General features: G+C 49.5%; 1 protein-coding gene across 1 annotated transcript in view; it reads left to right on the forward strand.

Annotated features, from left to right (window-relative positions):
• Positions 1 to 6,241: 6,241 nt before the first annotated feature.
• The window catches only part of LOC144954432 (uncharacterized), a gene marked incomplete at its 3' end in the record, with an annotated part of 16,008 nt that continues 699 nt past the window's right edge, over positions 6,242 to 21,550 (forward strand). Inside the window, exons 1-3 of the mRNA XM_078884935.1 lie at positions 6,242 to 6,516; positions 14,993 to 15,058; positions 19,655 to 19,797. Of these exons, the coding sequence (XP_078741061.1) occupies positions 6,354 to 6,516; positions 14,993 to 15,058; positions 19,655 to 19,797 (372 nt within the window). The remainder of the gene's footprint in view (positions 6,517 to 14,992; positions 15,059 to 19,654; positions 19,798 to 21,550) is intronic.

Genomic DNA, 21,550 nt, shown 5'->3' on the forward strand with positions numbered 1-21,550 from the left:
ACAAAAAAATCAGTGATTTTTTTGTTTATTTTATTTTCAACAAAAAAAAAATCACTGATTTTTTTTTGTTGAAAATAAAATAAACAAAAAAATCAGTGATTTTTTTGTTTATTTTATTTTCAACAAAAAAAAAATCACTGATTTTTTTTTGTTGAAAATAAAATAAACAAAAAAATCAGTGATTTTTTTGTTTATTTTATTTTCAACAAAAAAAAAATCACTGATTTTTTTTTTGTTGAAAATAAAATAAACAAAAAAATCACTGATTTTTTTTTTGTTGAAAATAAAATAAACAAAAAAATCACTGATTTTTTTTTGTTGAAAATAAAATAAACAAAAAAATCAGTGATTTTTTTGTTTATTTTATTTTCAACAAAAAAAAAATCACTGATTTTTTTTTTGTTGAAAATAAAATAAACAAAAAAATCACTGATTTTTTTTTTGTTGAAAATAAAATAAACAAAAAAATCACTGATTTTTTTTTGTTGAAAATAAAATAAACAAAAAAATCAGTGATTTTTTTGTTTATTTTATTTTCAACAAAAAAAAAATCACTGATTTTTTTTTTGTTGAAAATAAAATAAACAAAAAAATCACTGATTTTTTTTTTGTTGAAAATAAAATAAACAAAAAAATCAGTGATTTTTTTGTTTTATTTTATTTTCATTAATTTTGATGTTTTACCTACACAGTGACTTTACCGAAAAAACCTAAGAATTTGATTCCTTTATATTAAGTTCGCTTGCTTGCTTAGGACCGTGCAAATCTTTCGGTCGTGTTTTAACCCACTTCCCGTGATCCAATCGAGCTGACATTTTCCACACAGACTCGTTGTGCGTGACAATTAATTTTAGTGAAAATTTTCCCCCCCAAAATTTTACACTTTTTAGGACAAAAATATAATATTTAATTACCAATTGCATAATGGTGCAACGCAATCATCTGACCCATAGGTGGCAGCCATCTCAAGCCAGAGGACGAGAGGACTCTAGCCGCCACGCATATAAAGGATTTATAGTGAACAACTTTGTTTTTAAGGGTTTACTTGTTTTGTTTGGTGCGGTTGCACCCGATTCAAGAGCCTAATGGCTCACAGGGCTACACCTAATACGTGAAACTTGAATGTAAACATGACTCCTTGCAAAAAAAGGTGTCAGTTTTGTTGCCAGATAGAAGGGTAGAAAAACACAATTATTGTCTAATGGTTGTTAGTGTTTGACTTGCATCCCACTGGGAATTCTGGAAGACTTTGCTGTCTTCCGGAAGAACTCTACCCCCCGTTCAGTTGGTTTCTTCCATCTTCCGGAAGACGCCCACCCCCCCGTTCACTTGGTCTCTTCCATCTTCCGGAAGGCGCCCACCGCCCGTTCAGTTGGCAACTTCCGTCTTCCGGAAGACGCCCACCGCCCGTTCAGTTGGCATCTTCCGTCTTCCGGAAGACGCCCACCCCCCCCCCCCGTTCACTTGGACTCTTCCATCTTCCGGAAGACGCCCACCCCCCGTTCAGTTGGACTCTTCCATCTTCCGGAAGACCTCCACCCCCTGTTCAGTTGGACTCTTCCGGAAAACGCCCACCGCCCGTTCAGTTGGACTCTTCCATCTTTCGGAAGACCTCCACCCCCCCCCCGTTCAGTTGGTTTCTTCCATCTTCCGGAAGACGCCCACCCCCCGTTCAGTTGGACTCTTCCGTCTTCCGGAAGAAGCCCACCCCCCGTTCAGTTGGACTCTTCCGTCTTCCGGAAGACCTCCACCCCTGTTCAGTTGGACTCTTCCGGAAAACGCCCACCGCCCGTTCACTTGGACTCTTCCATCTTTCGGAAGACGCCCACCCCCCGTTCACTTGGCTTCTTCCATCTTCCGGAAGACGCCCACCCCCCGTTCAGTTGGACTCTTCCATCTTCCGGAAGACGCCCACCCCCCGTTCACTTGGACTCTTCCGTCTTCCGGAAGACGCCCACCCCCCGTTCACTTGGACTCTTCCGTCTTCCGGAAGACGCCCACCCCCCGTTCACTTGGACTCTTCCGTCTTCCGGAAGACGCCCACCCCCCGTTCACTTGGACTCTTCCATCTTCCGGAAGACGCCCACCCCCCGTTCAGTTGGACTCTTCCATCTTCCGGAAGACGCCCACCCCCCGTTCACTTGGACTCTTCCGTCTTCCGGAAGACGCCCACCCCCCGTTCACTTGGACTCTTCCATCTTCCGGAAGACGCCCACCCCCCGTTCAGTTGGACTCTTCCATCTTCCGGAAGACGCCCACCCCCCGTTCACTTGGACTCTTCCGTCTTCCGGAAGACGCCCACCCCCCGTTCACTTGGACTCTTCCATCTTCCGGAAGACGCCCACCCCCCGTTCACTTGGACTCTTCCATCTTCCGGAAGACGCCCACCCCCCGTTCACTTGGACTCTTCCGTCTTCCGGAAGACGCCCACCCCCCGTTCACTTGGCTTCTTCCATCTTCCGGAAGACGCCCACCCCCCGTTCAGTTGGACTCTTCCATCTTCCGGAAGACGCCCACCCCCCGTTCACTTGGACTCTTCCATCTTTCGGAAGACGCCCACCCCCCGTTCACTTGGCTTCTTCCATCTTCCGGAAGACGCCCACCCCCCGTTCAGTTGGACTCTTCCATCTTCCGGAAGACGCCCACCCCCCGTTCACTTGGTCTCTTCCATCTTTCGGAAGACGCCCACCCCCCGTTCAGTTGGCTTCTTCCATCTTCCGGAAGACGCCCACCCCCCGTTCAGTTGGACTCTTCCATCTTCCGGAAGACGCCCACCCCCCGTTCACTTGGACTCTTCCGTCTTCCGGAAGACGCCCACCCCCCGTTCACTTGGCATCTTCCATCTTCCGGAAGACGCCCACCCCCCGTTCACTTGGACTCTTCCATCTTCCGGAAGACGCCCACCCCCCGTTCACTTGGACTCTTCCATCTTTCGGAAGACGCCCACCCCCCGTTCACTTGGCATCTTCCATCTTCCGGAAGACGCCCACCCCCCGTTCACTTGGACTCTTCCGTCTTCCGGAAGACGCCCACCCCCCGTTCACTTGGACTCTTCCATCTTCCGGAAGACGCCCACCCCCCGTTCACTTGGTCTCTTCCATCTTCCGGAAGACGCCCACCCCCCGTTCACTTGGTCTCTTCCATCTTCCGGAAGACGCCCACCCCCCGTTCACTTGGCTTCTTCCGTCTTCCGGAAGACGCCCACCCCCCGTTCACTTGGTCTCTTCCATCTTCCGGAAGACGCCCACCCCCCGTTCACTTGGCTTCTTCCGTCTTCCGGAAGACCTCCACCCCCTGTTCAGTTGGACTCTTCCGGAAGAACTCCACCCCCCGTTCAGTTGGTCACTTGGACTCTTCCGTCTTCCGGAAGACGCCCACCCCCCGTTCACTTGGAATCTTCCATCTTCCGGAAGACGCCCACCCCCCGTTCACTTGGACTCTTCCATCTTCTGGCAGTTGGGCTCTTCTGTCTTCCGGAAGACCCCCACCGCCCGTTCACTTGGTCTCTTCCATCTTCCGGAAGACCTCCACCCCCCCCCCGTTCAGTTGGTCTCTTCCGGAAGACCCCCACCCCCCCGTTCACTTGGCATCTTCCGTCTTCCGGAAGACCACTACCCCCTGTTCAGTTGGACTCTTCCATCTTCCGGAAGACCTCCACCCCCCGTTCAGTTGGTCACTTGGACTCTTCCATCTTCCGGAAGACGCCCACCCCCCGTTCACTTGGACTCTTCCGTCTTCCGGAAGACGCCCACCCCCCGTTCACTTGGACTCTTCCGTCTTCCGGAAGACGCCCACCCCCCGTTCACTTGGACTCTTCCGTCTTCCGGAAGACGCCCACCCCCCGTTCACTTGGACTCTTCCGTCTTCCGGAAGACGCCCACCCCCCGTTCACTTGGTCTCTTCCATCTTCCGGAAGACGCCCACCCCCCGTTCACTTGGACTCTTCCGTCTTCCGGAAGAAGCCCACCCCCCGTTCACTTGGCTTCTTCCGTCTTCCGGAAGACGCCCACCCCCCGTTCACTTGGACTCTTCCATCTTCCGGAAGACGCCCACCCCCCGTTCACTTGGACTCTTCCGTCTTCCGGAAGAAGCCCACCCCCCGTTCACTTGGCTTCTTCCGTCTTCCGGAAGACGCCCACCCCCCGTTCACTTGGACTCTTCCATCTTCCGGAAGACGCCCACCCCCCGTTCACTTGGACTCTTCCATCTTCCGGAAGACGCCCACCCCCCGTTCACTTGGCTTCTTCCGTCTTCCGGAAGAAGCCCACCCCCCGTTCACTTGGCTTCTTCCGTCTTCCGGAAGACGCCCACCCCCCGTTCACTTGGTCTCTTCCATCTTCCGGAAGACGCCCACCCCCCGTTCACTTGGACTCTTCCATCTTCCGGAAGACGCCCACCCCCCGTTCACTTGGCTTCTTCCGTCTTCCGGAAGACGCCCACCCCCCGTTCACTTGGACTCTTCCGTCTTCCGGAAGACGCCCACCCCCCGTTCACTTGGACTCTTCCATCTTCCGGAAGACGCCCACCCCCCGTTCACTTGGTCTCTTCCATCTTCCGGAAGACGCCCACCCCCCGTTCACTTGGTCTCTTCCATCTTCCGGAAGACGCCCACCCCCCGTTCACTTGGACTCTTCCGTCTTCCGGAAGACGCCCACCCCCCCGTTCACTTGGACTCTTCCGTCTTCCGGAAGACGCCCACCCCCCGTTCACTTGGACTCTTCCGTCTTCCGGAAGACCCCCACCCCCCGTTCACTTGGACTCTTCCATCTTCCGGAAGACGCCCACCCCCCGTTCACTTGGACTCTTCCGTCTTCCGGAAGACGCCCACCGCCCGTTCACTTGGACTCTTCCATCTTCCGGAAGACGCCCACCCCCCGTTCACTTGGACTCTTCCGTCTTCCGGAAGACGCCCACCCCCCGTTCACTTGGACTCTTCCATCTTCCGGAAGACGCCCACCCCCCGTTCACTTGGACTCTTCCATCTTCCGGAAGACGCCCACCCCCCGTTCACTTGGACTCTTCCGTCTTCCGGAAGAAATCCACCCCCACCCCCCGTTCAGTTGGACTCTTCCGTCTTCCGGAAGACGCCCACCCCCCGTTCACTTGGACTCTTCCGTCTTCCGGAAGACGCCCACCCCCCGTTCACTTGGACTCTTCCGTCTTCCGGAAGACGCCCACCCCCCGTTCACTTGGCATCTTCCGTCTTCCGGAAGACGCCCACCCCCCGTTCACTTGGACTCTTCCATCTTCCGGAAGACCCCCACCCCCCGTTCACTTGGACTCTTCCATCTTCCGGAAGACGCCCACCCCCCGTTCACTTGGACTCTTCCATCTTCCGGAAGACGCCCACCCCCGTTCACTTGGACTCTTCCATCTTCCGGAAGACCCCCACCCCCCGTTCACTTGGCATCTTCCGTCTTCCGGAAGACGCCCACCCCCCGTTCACTTGGACTCTTCCATCTTCCGGAAGACGCCCCCCCCCGTTCACTTGGTCTCTTCCATCTTCCGGAAGACGCCCACCCCCCGTTCACTTGGTCTCTTCCATCTTCCGGAAGACGCCCACCCCCCGTTCACTTGGTCTCTTCCATCTTCCGGAAGACGCCCACCCCCCGTTCACTTGGACTCTTCCATCTTCCGGCAGTTGGTCGCTTCCGTCTTCTGGAAGACTGCCACCGCCCGTTCAGTTGATATCTTCCGGAAGACCCTTCCCCCTGTTCACTTGGACTCTTCCGTCTTCCGGAAGACGCCCACCCCCCCGTTCACTTGGACTCTTCCATCTTCTGGCAGTTGGGCTCTTCTGTCTTCCGGAAGACCCCCACCGCCTGTTCACTTGGTCTCTTCCATCTTCCGGAAGACCTCCACCCCCCCCCCCGTTCAGTTGGTCTCTTCCGGAAGAAATCCACCCCCACCCCCCGTTCAGTTGGACTCTTCCGTCTTCCGGAAGACCCCCACCCCCCGTTCACTTGGCTTCTTCCGTCTTCCGGAAGACCACTACCCCCTGTTCAGTTGGACTCTTCCGGAAGAACTCCACCCCCCGTTCACTTGGACTCTTCCGTCTTCCGGAAGACGCCCACCCCCCGTTCACTTGGACTCTTCCTGTCTTCCGGAAGACGCCCACCCCCCGTTCACTTGGACTCTTCCGTCTTCCGGAAGACGCCCACCCCCCGTTCACTTGGACTCTTCCGGAAGACGCCCACCCCCCGTTCACTTGGACTCTTCCGTCTTCCGGAAGACGCCCACCCCCCGTTCACTTGGACTCTTCCGGAAGACGCCCACCCCCCGTTCACTTGGACTCTTCCGTCTTCCGGAAGACGCCCACCGCCCGTTCAGTTGGTCATCTTCCGTCTTCCGCCATGTCCGCGCCAGCGCACTACAACATCCAGCTGGTCAACTGTTCGTCGCTGGGCGACTTCGAGCAGCAGCTTCAGGCCGCCGCCGCCTCTTCGCACGAACTCGCCGAGACCGCGAGCGTCGTGGAGGCGGCTGAGGCGGCTGTAGTTGCAGCTGCAGTACACGGTGAGTGGTGAGTGGTGAGTGAGGTGGTGGTGGTGGTGGTAATGGCGGACTTGCTGCTGCCGTTGCTGCTGATGTTGTCGTTTTTTTGGGGGCTTCTACCTCTGCGGGTTTCGGAAGAATCTTCCGGAAGATTGTGACGTGTTTTTGGAATGGTGGGCTTGTGGTAAAGTGGCGTGGGATTGAAAATAAAAATATTTTTTTTTATAATTTTTAATTTTTTTATCCCACGCGAATTGTTTCGGTAAAGGGGTCACGTAGAAGGGAAATAATAAAATAATAAAATAAAACATAAAATTTAAAACTTATTTCGATTTAAAGCTTCTTTCGTGACTGCAGAGATTCATCTTCTTGGTTCTTTCGGTAAAGTCGTCACGTAGAAGGGAAAAAATAAAATGAAAAAAATAAAACATAATAAAAGAATAAAATGAAACATAATAAAATAATAAATATTAAACATTATAAAATAATAAAATAAAACATTATAAAATAATAAAAATAAACGTAATAAAATACAATTCTCACGACGTTTCGGCCACAACGCAAGCAGCCGTCCTCAGGTTAAGAACAGGTCTGTCGGGAAGACAGCGTCATTCACATCAATATCAACAACATCATCAACATCATCAACATCATCATCAACATCATCAACATCATCATCAACATCATCAACATCATCAACATCATCATCATCAACATCATCAACATCATCAAGATCATCATCAACATCATCATCAACATCATCAACATCATCAAGATCATCATCAACATCATCAACATCATCAACATCATCATCATCATCATCAACATCATCATCATCAACATCATCAACATCATCATCAACATCATCAACATCATCAACATCATCAAGATCATCATCAACATCATCAACATCATCATCATCATCAACATCATCAACATCATCATCATCAACATCATCAACATCATCAACATCATCAAGATCATCATCAACATCATCAACATCATCATCTACAACATCATCAACATCATCAACATCATCATCATCAACATCATCAACATCATCAACATCATCATCATCAACATCATCATCATCATCAACATCATCATCAACATCATCATCATCAACATCATCAACATCATCAACATCATCAAGATCATCATCAACATCATCAACATCATCAACATCATCAACATCAACATCATCATCAACATCATCAACATCATCATCTACAACATCAACATCATCATCATCATCATCAACATCATCATCTACATCATCAACATCATCATCAACATCATCATCATCAACATCATCAACATCATCATCATTAACATCATCATCAACATCATCATCATTAACATCATCATCATCATCATCAACATCATCATTAACATCATCATCTACATCATTAACATCATCATCTACATCATCTACATCATCAACATCATCAACATCATCAAGATCATCATCATCAACATCATCAACATTATTAACATCATCATCATCATCAACATCATCTACATCATCAACATCATCATCAACATCATCTACATCATCAACATCATCATCAACATCATCAACATCATCATCAACATCATCAACATCATCATCAACATCATCTACATCATCATCAACATCATCAACATCATCAACATCATCATCAACATCATCATCAACATCATCAACATCATCATCAACATCATCTACATCATCAACATCATCATCAACATCATCATCAACATCATCATCATCATCATCAACATCATCTACATCATCAACATCATCAACATCATCATCAACATCATCATCAACATCATCAACATGATCATTAACATCATCAACATCATCAACATCATCATCATCATCAACATCATCAACATCATCAACATCATCATCAACATCATCATCATCATCATCTACAACATCAACATCATCAACATCATCATTAACATCATCAACATCATCAACATCATCATCAACATCATCAACATCATCAACATCATCAAGATCATCATCATCATCATTATTAACATCATCATCAACATCATCATCAACATCATCATCTACAACATCATCATCATCATCAACATCATCAACATCATCAACATCATCATCAACATCATCATCTACAACATCAACATCATCATCAACATCATCAACATCATCATCTACAACATCAACATCATCAACATCATCAACATCATCATCATCAACATCATCATCATCATCAACATCATCATCTACAACATCAACATCATCATCAACATCATCATCATTAACATCAACATCATCATCAACATCATCATCAACATCATCATCAACATCATCAACATCATCAACATCATCATCAACATCATCATCAACATCATCATCAACATCATCAACATCATCATCTACAACATCAACATCATCTACAACATCAACATCATCATCATCAAGATCATCATCAACATCATCAACATCATCATTAACATCATCAACATCATCATCTACAACATCAACATCATCATCAACATCTACAACATCAACATCATCATCATAAAGATCATCATCAACATCATCAACATCATCATTAACATCATCAACATCAACATCATTAACATCAACATCATCATCAACATCATCATCTACAACATCAACATCATCATCAACATCATCATCAACATCATCAACATCATCAAGATCATCATCTACAACATCAACATCATCATCAACATCATCAACATCATCAACATCATCAAGATCATCATCAACATCATCAACATCATCATTAACATCATCAACATCATCATCATTAACATCAACATCATCATCAACATCATCATCTACAACATCAACATCATCATCAACATCATCATCATCAACATCATCATCAACATCATCAACATCATCATCTACAACATCAACATCATCTACAACATCATCATCAACATCATCATCTACATCATCATCAACATCATCATCAGTAACATCAACATCATCATCTACAACATCATCATCAACATCATCATCAACATCATCATCAGTAACATCAACATCATCATCTACAACATCATCATCAACATCATCATCAGTAACATCAACATCATCATCTACAACATCATCAACATCATCATCAACATCGTCCTCAGGTGAAGAAACAGGTTATTTATTTTATTTGATTATTTCCCTTCTACGTGATGATTTGAAGCTTTCGTGAATTAAAATTAATAAAAATATTTTTTTAAATTTTATTTTCTATCCCACGCGAAAAATGAAATTAAAATTAATAAAAATATTATTTTTCATAAATTTTAATTTCATTTTTTACCTACGTGACTTTACCGAAAGAACCAAGAAGATGAATCCCTGCAGTCACGAAAGAAGCTTTACATCGAAATTCGCGTGGGATAGAAAATCAAAATAAAATTTTTTTAATTTTTTTTTATAAAATAAAATGTTTTTGTTTTTTAAATTAAAAAATGTAAATGTTTTATTTTCATTTCATTTAAAATTTTCTAAATATTTTATATCTACGTGACGACTTTACCAAAAGAACCAAGAAGATGAATCGCTGCAGTCACGAAAGCTTTAAATCGAAATTCGCGTGGGATAGAAAATCAAAATAAAAAAATTAGAATTTTTTTTTCATAAAATAAAATGTTTTTTGAATTTTAAAATGTAACTTTATTTATTTTAATTTTATCTTAATTTTCTAAATATTTAATATTTACGTGACTTTATCGATAGACCCAAAGACGATGAATTTCGCTCGCTCTACAGTAGCACTACCTACACACTCTACAGTAGCTTCTACACACTCTAAAATCACACACATACATATATCGACTCGATACTATCGATAATTTTCTTGGTTCTTTCGGTAAAGTCACGTAGAAGGGAAATAATAAAATAATAAAAATAAAGCATAATAAAATACAATTCTCACGACGTTTCGGCCACAACGCAAGCAGCCGTCCTCAGAATTTTTTTTTTCATTTCCCTTCTACGCAATTTTACCGAAAGAACCAAGAAGATGAATCCCTGCAGTCACGAAAGCTTGAAATCTAGACTCTATAATAGTACATATCGATTCTATAAAAGTACAAACGTAATCTTGGCCTAGTACCGTGCAGAGCCCCCGGCCTCGCCTAGATTGCCCAGCCGGCTGAGGTGGCACCTTGGCAGGCTGGGGGCTGGGCCGCTACCCCCCCCCCACCACCCCCCACCACCCCCCACCACCCCCACCATAATAGTATCTAAGGGCTATAGTATCTACCGACCCTATAGTAGCAAGTGCACACATTGGGGGTGGGGAGGGGAGAAGGATTTTACCTCAGAGTTGTGTAAATGTTTTTTTTAAACATTTTGAACGCGAATTAAAAATCCGATCGCGTGTGTGCGTTGCTAGGGGCTACCACGGCTCAGCGTTGCTAGGGGGAGCCACGGCTCAGCGTTGCTAGGGGGAACCACGGCTCAGCGTTGCTAGGGGCAACCACGGCTCAGCGTTGCTAGGGGGAACCACGGCTCAGCGTTGCTAGGGGCAACCACGTCTCAGCGTTGCTAGGGGGAACCACGGCTCAGCGTTGCTAGGGGGAACCACGGCTCAGCGTTGCTAGGGGCAACCACGGCTCAGCGTTGCTAGGGGGAACCGCGGCTCAGCGTTGCTAGGGGGAACTGCAGCTCAGCGTTGCTAGGGGCAACCACGGCTCAGCGTTGCTAGGGGCAACCACGTCTCAGCGTTGCTAGGGGCAACCACGTCTCAGCGTTGCTAGGGGGAACCACGGCTCAGCGTTGCTAGGGGGAACCACGGCTCAGCGTTGTTAGGGGCAACCACGGCTCAGCGTTGCTAGGGGGAACCGCGGCTCAGCGTTGCTAGGGGGAACCACGGCTCAGCGTTGCTAGGGGCAACCACGGCTCAGCGTTGCTAAGGGGAACCACGGCTCAGCGTTGCTAGGGGCAACCACGGCTCAGCTTTCTCGCGCATCTTCTGGAAGGGTAGACATCTTCTGGAAGATTGCACATCTCGTTTGTGATCTTCCGGAAGATTTTACATCTTCCGGAAGATTTTTCATCTTCTGGAAGATTTTACATCTTCTGGAAGATTTTACATCTTCTGGTAGATTTTACATCTTCTGGAAGATTTTACATCTTCTGGAAAATTTTACATCTTCTGGAAGGGTAGACATCTTCTGGAAGATTTTGCATCTTCTGGAAGTTTATACATCTTCTGGAAGATGTTGCATCTTCTGGAAGATTTTACATCTTCTGGAAGGGTAGACATCTTCTGGAAGATTTTGCATCTTCTGGAAGATTATACATCTTCTGGAAGATTTTGCATCTTCTGGAAGATTTTGCATCTTCTGGAAGGGTAGACATCTTCTGGAAGATTTTGCATCTTCTGGAAGATTATACATTTTCTGGAAGATTTTGCATCTTCTGGAAGATTTTACATCTTCTGGAAGATTTTACATCTTCTGGAAAATTTTGCATCTTCTGGAAGGGTAGACATCTTCTGGAAGATTTTGCATCTTCTGGAAGCTTTTACATCTTCTGGAAGGGTAGACATCTTCTGGAAGATTTTGCATCTTCTGGAAGATTTTGCATCTTCTGGAAGGGTAGACATCTTCTGGAAGATTTTGCATCTTCTGGAAGCTTTTACATCTTCTGGAAGATTATACATCTTCTGGAAGATTTTGCATCTTCTGGAAGCTTTTACATCTTCTGGAAGGGTAGACATCTTCTGGAAGATTTTGCATCTTCTGGAAGGGTAGACATCTTCTGGAAGATTTTGCATCTTCTGGAAGCTTTTACATCTTCTGGAAGGGTAGACATCTTCTGGAAGATTTTGCATCTTCTGGAAGATTTTGCATCTTCTGGAAGGGTAGACATCTTCTGGAAGATTTTGCATCTTCTGGAAGCTTTTACATCTTCTGGAAGATTATACATCTTCTGGAAGATTTTGCATCTTCTGGAAGCTTTTACATCTTCTGGAAGGGTAGACATCTTCCGGAAGATTTTGCATCTTCTGGAAGCTTTTACATCTTCTGGAAGATTATACATCTTCTGGAAGATTTTGCATCTTCTGGAAGCTTTTACATCTTCTGGAAGCTTTTACATCTTCTGGAAGATTTTGCATCTTCTGGAAGCTTTTACATCTTCTGGAAGAGTATACATCTTCCGGAAGATTTTGCATCTTCTGGAAGATTTTGCATCTTCCGGAAGATTTTACATCTTCTGGAAGGGTAGACATCTTCTGGAAGATTTTGCATCTTCTGGAAGATTTTACATCTTCTGGAAGAGTAGACATCTTCCGGAAGATTTTGCATCTTCTGGAAGATGTTGCATCTTCTGGAAGATTTTACATCTTCTGGAAGAGTAGACATCTTCCGGAAGATTTTGCATCTTCTGGAAGCTTTTACATCTTCTGGAAGATTATACATCTTCTGGAAGATTTTGCATCTTCTGGAAGCTTTTACATCTTCTGGAAGGGTAGACATCTTCTGGAAGATTTTGCATCTTCTGGAAGATTATACATTTTCTGGAAGATTTTGCATCTTCTGGAAGATTTTGCATCTTCTGGAAGATTTTACATCTTCTGGAAGATTTTGCATCTTCTGGAAGGGTAGACATCTTCTGGAAGATTTTGCATCTTCTGGAAGCTTTTACATCTTCTGGAAGGGTAGACATCTTCTGGAAGATTTTGCATCTTCTGGAAGATTTTGCATCTTCTGGAAGGGTAGACATCTTCTGGAAGATTTTGCATCTTCAGGAAGCTTTTACATCTTCTGGAAGATTATACATCTTCTGGAAGATTTTGCATCTTCTGGAAGAGTAGACATCTTCTGGAAGATTATACATCTTCTGGAAGATTTTGCATCTTCTGGAAGATTTTGCATCTTCTGGAAGGGTAGACATCTTCTGGAAGATTTTGCATCTCGTTTGTGATGTGGAAGTTTCTAAATAAGCTGATACATCTTAGAGGACATTATAAATACGATTATGAATACGATTATACATCAACCAGAAGCGTATAAATAAGTAAGATCATACATCATTGAGAAGTCTGTAACTATAGTATAATCTTACGGAAGACGAGAAATTATTAAGATTTAGAATCTTCCAGAAGATGTACATTTATAACGTTTTATTTTTATTATTTTATAATAATAAAAATTAAACATAATAAAATGTATTATGTTTTATTATGTTATTATTTTATTATTTCCATTCTAATAAAAAGTGCGTATTTTTAAATATTTTATTATTTCCATTCTATGTGAAAAAATGCATTATGTTGTATTTGTATTATTTTATTATTTCCATTCTAATAAAAAGAAAGTTTTAATTTTTATTATTTTATTATTTCCATTCTACGTGATCAAATTTTTTATGCTTTATTTTTATGGTTTTATTATTTCCATTCTAATAAAAAAAAAATGTTTATTTTTTTATTATTTTATTATTTCCATTCTACGTGACGACTTTACCGAAAGAACCAAGAAGATGAACTTTAAATAATTCCTGCGGACGGAGCTGGTAGGAACGTCGGTGGGTTGCCCGCTCAATGGCCTGCAGGGTCAACAACGGCCAGGGCGGCGTGGTGCATTCCGCAAATATGCCCGACTGTGAGGGCGGGCACAAGCCGGCGTGAGGAGGTGAAACGTTGAGTTTTATAAGGGCACCACGGGGTGACCAGCCCCTCCCCACCCAGCCCCACCCCTCCCACCCCCCACCCAGCCCCACCCTCCCCACCCAGCCCCTCCCCACCCTCCCCACCCAGCCCCACCCTCCCCACCCTCCCCACCCAGCCCCACCCTCCCCACCCAGCCCCTCCCCACCCTCCCCACCCAGCCCCTCCCCACCCTCCCCACCCAGCCCCACCCTCCCCACCCTCCCCACCCCTCTCCACCCCTCTCCACCCAGCCCCTCCCCTCATCACCCAGCCCCACCCAGCCCCTCCCCCACCCTCCCCTCCCCGCACTCCCCACCCTCTCCTCCCCCTCCCCACCCAGCCCCTCCCCACCCCCCACCCAGCCCCACCCTCCACCCCCTCCCCACCCTCCGTGTCTCCGTGTCTCACTGTGTCCCCGTGTCTCTGTGTGTCTGTGGTGTCTCCGTGTCTCCGTGTCTTTCTGTGTGTCTGTGTGTCCGTGTCTTCGTGTCTCTGTCTCTCTGTGTCTGTGTCCCCGTGTCCCCGTGTCCCCGTGTCTCTGTGTCTCTGTGTCTCTCTGTGTCTCTGTGTCTCACCGTGTCTCTCTGTGTCTGTGTCCCCGTGTCCCCGTGTCTCCGTGTCTCTGTGTCTCTCTGTGTCTCTGTGTCCCCGTGTCTCTATATATCTGTGTCTCTGTGTCTCACTGTGTCTCTGTGTCTCTCTGTGTCTCTGTGTCCCCGTGTCTCTATATATCTGTGTCTCTGTGTCTCACTGTGTCTCTGTGTCTCTCTGTGTCTCTGTGTCCCCGTGTCTCTATATATCTGTGTCTCACCGTGTCTCACCGTGTCCCCGTGTCTCAGCAGAGACGGACACGACGGTGCTGGAGCACGTGGAGGTCGTGGGGACCGTGGGACAAGATGAGCTCCAAAGTGAGACTCACCAACTCACTCACCAACTCACCAACTCACCAACTCACTCACTCAGTCACTCACTCACTCATTCACCACTCACTCACCACTCACTCAGTCACTCACTCACTCACTCAGTCACTCACTCAGTCACTCAGTCACTCACTCACTCACTCAGTCACTCACTCACTCACTCAGTCACTCAGTCACTCACTCACTCACTCAGTCACTCACTCAGTCACTCAGTCACTCACTCACCACTCACTCACCACTCACCAACTCACTCAGTCACTCACTCACTCACTCAGTCACTCACTCACTCACTCAGTCACTCACTCACTCACTCAGTCACTCACTCAGTCACTCAGTCACTCACTCACTCAGTCACTCACTCAGTCACTCAGTCACTCACTCACCACTCACTCACCACTCACCAACTCACTCACCACTCACCAACTCACTCAGTCACTCACTCACTCACTCAGTCACTCACTCACTCACTCAGTCACTCACTCACCAACTCACTCACCACTCACTCACCACTCACTCACCAACTCACTCACCACTCACTCACCACTCACCACTCACTCACCACTCACCAACTCACTCACCAACTCACTCACCACTCACTCACCACTCACTCACCACTCACTCACCACTCACCAACTCACCAACTCACTCACTCACTCACCACTCACTCACCACTCACTCACCAACTCACTCACCACTCACTCACCACTCACCAACTCACCACTCACTCAGTCACTCACTCACCACTCACTCACCAACTCACCACTCACTCAGTCACTCACTCACCACTCACCACTCACTCAGTCACTCACTCACCACTCACCAACTCACTCACCACTCACTCACCACTCACCAACTCACCACTCACCAACTCACCACTCACTCAGTCACTCACTCACCACTCACCAACTCACTCAGTCACTCACTCAGTCACTCAGTCACTCACTCACTCACCACTCACTCACCAACTCACTCACCAACTCACCACTCACTCACCAACTCACTCACCAACTCACTCACCAACTCACTCAGTCACTCACCAACTCACTCAGTCACTCACCAACTCACTCACCAACTCACTCACCAACTCACTCACCAACTCACCACTCACTCACCACTCACTCACCACTCACTCACCAACTCACTCACCAACTCACCACTCACTCACCAACTCACTCACCAACTCACTCACCAACTCACTCACCAACTCACTCACCACTCACTCACCAACTCACTCACCAACTCACCACTCACTCACCAACTCACTCACCAACTCACTCACCAACTCACCACTCACTCACCAACTCACTCACCAACTCACCACTCACTCACCAACTCACTCACCAACTCACTCACCAACTCACCAACTCACTCACCACTCCACTCACCAACCCACTCACCACCCCACTCACCAACTCACTCACCAACTCACTCACCACTCACTCACCACTCACTCACCACTCACTCACCAACTCACTCACCACTCACTCACCAACTCACTCACCACTCACTCACCACTCACTCACCAACTCACTCACCAACTCACTCATCAACTCACTCACCACTCACTCACCAACTCACTCACCAACTCAGTCACTCACTCACTCACCAACTCACTCACCAACTCACTCAGTCACTCACCAACTCACTCACCAACTCACTCACCAACTCACTCAGTCACTCACTCACCACTCACCAACTCACTCACCAACTCACTCACTCACTCACCACTCACTCACCATCTCATTCACCAACTCACTCAGTCACTCACCACTCACTCACCAACTCACTCACCACTCACTCACCACCTCACTCACTCACTCACCACACCACTCACCACCCCACCCACCACCCCACTCACCAACTCACTCACCCCACTCACCAACCCACCCACCACCCCACTCACCAACTCACCACCCCACTCACCACCCCACTCACCACCCCACTCACCACTCACCACCCCCCACCCCGCTCACCACCCCGCTCACCACCCCACTCACCACCCCACTCACCACCCCGCTCACCACCCCACTCACCACCCCGCTCACCACCCCACTCACCACCCCACCCACCACCCCACTCACCACCCCGCTCACCACCCCACTCACCACCCCACTCACCACCCCACTCACTCACCACCCCACCCACCACCCCACTCACCACCCCGCTCACCACCCCACTCACCACCCCACTCACCACCCCACTCACCACCCCACTCACCACCCCGCTCACCACCCCACTCACCACCCCACTCACCACCCCACTCACCACCCCGCTCACCACCCCACTCACCACCCCACTCACCACCCCACTCACTCACCACCCCACCCACCACCCCACTCACCACCCCGCTCACCACCCCACTCACCACCCCACTCACCACCCCACTCACCACCCCACTCACCACCCCACTCACCACCCCACTCACCACCCCACTCACCACCCCACTCACCACTCACCACCCCCCACCCCGCTCACCACCCCGCTCACCACCCCACTCACCACCCCACTCACCACCCCGCTCACCACCCCACTCACCACCCCACTCACCACCCCACTCACCACCCCACCCACCACCCCACTCACCACCCCGCTCACCACCCCACTCACCACCCCACTCACCACCCCACTCACTCACCACCCCACCCACCACCCCACTCACCACCCCGCTCACCACCCCACTCACCACCCCACTCACCACCCCACTCACCACCCCACTCACCACCCCGCTCACCACCCCACTCACCACCCCACTCACCACCCCACTCACCACCCCGCTCACCACCCCACTCACCACCCCACTCACCACCCCACTCACTCACCACCCCACCCACCACCCCACTCACCACCCCGCTCACCACCCCACTCACCACCCCACTCACCACCCCACTCACCACCCCACTCACCACCCCGCTCACCACCCCACTCACCACCCCACTCACCACTCACCACCCCCCACCCCGCTCACCACCCCGCTCACCACCCCACTCACCACCCCGCTCACCACCCCGCTCACCACCCCGCTCACCACCCCACTCACCACCCTACTCACCACCCCACTCACCACCCCACTCACTCACCACCCCACCCACCACCCCACTCACCACCCCACTCACCACCCCACTCACCACCCCACTCACCACCCCACTCACCACCCCACTCACTCACCACCCCACCCACCACCCCACTCACCACCCCACTCACCACCCCACTCACCACCCCACTCACCACCCCACTCACCACCCCACTCACCACCCCACTCACCACCCCACTCACCACCCCACTCACTCACCACCCCACCCACCACCCCACTCACCACCCCGCTCACCACCCCACTCACTCACCACCCCGCTCACCACCCCACTCACCACCCCACTCACCACCCCACTCACCACCCCACTCACCACCCCACTCACTCACCACCCCGCTCACCACCCCACTCACCACCCCACTCACCAACTCACCCACCACCCCACTCACCAACTCACTCACCAACTCACTCACCACCCCACTCACCACCCTGCTCACCACCCCACTCACCACCCCGCTCACAACCCCACTCACCACCACACTCACCACCCCACTCACCACCCTGCTCACCACCCCACTCACCACCCCGCTCACAACCCCACTCACCACCCCACTCACCACCCTGCTCACCACCCCACTCACCACCCCACTCACCACCCCACTCACCACCCCACTCACTCACCACCCCACTCACCACCCCACTCACCACCCCACTCACCACCCCACTCACTCACCACCCCGCTCACCACCCCACTCACCACCCCACTCACCAACTCACCCACCACCCCACTCACCAACTCACTCACCAACTCACTCACCACCCCACTCACCACCCTGCTCACCACCCCACTCACCACCCCGCTCACAACCCCACTCACCACCACACTCACCACCCCACTCACCACCCTGCTCACCACCCCACTCACCACCCCGCTCACAACCCCACTCACCACCACACTCACCACCCCACTCACCACCCTGCTCACCACCCCACTCACCACCCCGCTCACAACCCCACTCACCACCCCACTCACCACCCTGCTCACCACCCCACTCACCACCCTGCTCACCACCCCACTCACCACCCCACTCACCACCCCACTCACCACCACACTCACCACCACACTCACCACCCTACTCACCACCCTACTCACCACCCCACTCACCCCCCCACTCACCACCCCACTCACCACCCCACTCACCACCCCACTCACCACCCCACTCACCCCCCCACTCACCACCCCACTCACCACCCCTCTCACCACCCCACTCACCACCCCAATCACCACCCCACCCACCACCCCACTCACCACCCTACTCACCACCCCACTCACTCACCCACCCACTCACTCACTCACTCACCCACCCACTCACTCACCCACTCCCTCACTCACCAACTCACCAACTCACCCACTCACTCACCCACTCACTCACTCACCCACCCACCCCACTCACTCACCCACTCACCCACCCACTCACCCACTCACCCACCCACTCACCCACCCACTCACCCAACCACTCACCCACCCACCCACTCACCAACTCACCACCCCACAGGAGTATGGGATCGTGCCTCCACACTGATGCTCATCAACGTCTACAAGGACTTCATCGTCAAGTTCAACAGCCGCAAGTATCGTAAGAAGACCCTGTGGGTCGAGATCACAGAGCAGCTGCAGCAGATGGGACTCAAGTTCCAGGTAGACACACACACACACAGACACAGACACACAGACACACACACACACACACACACACACACACACACACAGACACACACACACACACAGACACACACACACACACAGACACACACACAGACACACACACACACAGACACACACACACACACAGACACACACACACAGACACACACACACACACAGACACACACACAGACACACACACACACAGACACACACACAGACACACACACACAGACACACACACACAGACACACACACACACACACAGACACACACACACACAGACACACACAGACACACACACACACAGACACACACACAGACACACACACAGACACACACAGACACACACACACACAGACACACACAGACACACACAGACACACACAGTGACACACACACACAGCGACCCACACACACAGTGACACACACACACACAGTGACACACACACAGTGACACACACACAGACACACACACACACAGTGACACACACACACACACACAAACACACACACACAGTGACACACACACACAGACACACACAGTGACACACACACAGACACACACACACACAGTGACACACACACACACACAAACACACACACACACACATTGACACACACACACACAGTGTGTGAGTGTCTGTGTGTGTGTGTGTGTGTCACTGCGTGTGTGTTTCACTGTGTGTGCGTGTCACTGTGTGTGTGTCACTGTGTGTGTCACTGTGTGTGTCACTGTGTGTGTGTGTCGCTGTGTGTGTCACTGTGTGTGTGTGTCGCTGTGTGTGTCACTGTGTGTGTGTCACTGTGTGTGTGTTTGTGTGTGTGTGTCACTGTGTGTGTGTGTGTGTCACTGTGTGTGTGTGTGTGTCACTGTGTGTGTGTCACTGTGTGTGTGTCACTGTGTGTGTGTGTCACTGTGTGTGTGTCACTGTGTGTGTCACTGTTTGTGTGTCACTGTGTGTGTGTCACTGTGTGTGTCACTGTGTGTGTCACTGTGTGTGTGTCACTGTCACTGTGTGTGTCACTGTGTGTGTGTGTCACTGTGTGTGTGTGTCACTGTGTGTGTGTGTGTGTCACTGTGTGTGTGTGTCACTGTGTGTGTGTGTGTGTCACTGTGTGTGTGTCACTGTGTGTGTGTGTGTGTGTGTGTCACTGTGTGTGTGTCACTGTGTGTGTCACTGTGTGTGTCACTTTGTGTGTGTGTCACTGTGTGTGTGTCACTGTGTGTGTGTGTCACTGTGTCACTGTGTGTGTGTGTGTGTCACTGTGTGTGTGTCACTGTGTGTGTCACTGTGTGTGTCACTGTGTGTGTGTGTGTGTCACTGTGTGTGTGTCACTGTGTGTGTGTGTCACTGTGTCACTGTGTGTGTCACTGTGTGTGTGTGTCACTGTGTCACTGTGTGTGTGTGTGTGTCACTGTGTGTGTGTGTGTGTCACTGTGTGTGTGTGTGTCACTGTGTGTGTGTGTGACACCGTAGCCAGTGCAGGTGGAGGGTCGCTGGAAGACTCTGAACGCCGCGTACCGCAAGGCGCTGGTTCCCGTGCGTCGCTCTGTCACTGTGTGTGTGTCACTGTGTGTGTCACTGTGTGTGTGTGTTACTGTCACTGTGTGTGTGTGTCACTGTGTGTGTCACTGTGTGTGTCACTGTGTGTGTGTGTGTCACTGTGTGTGTGTCACTGTGTGTGTGTGTGTCACTGTGTGTGTGTGTGTGTCACTGTGTGTGTGTGTGTCTGTGTGTGTGTC

Source organism: Lampetra fluviatilis, unplaced genomic scaffold (assembly GCF_964198595.1).
Source record: "Lampetra fluviatilis unplaced genomic scaffold, kcLamFluv1.1 SCAFFOLD_896, whole genome shotgun sequence".
In the NCBI taxonomy this organism is placed as follows: domain Eukaryota; kingdom Metazoa; phylum Chordata; class Hyperoartia; order Petromyzontiformes; family Petromyzontidae; genus Lampetra; species Lampetra fluviatilis.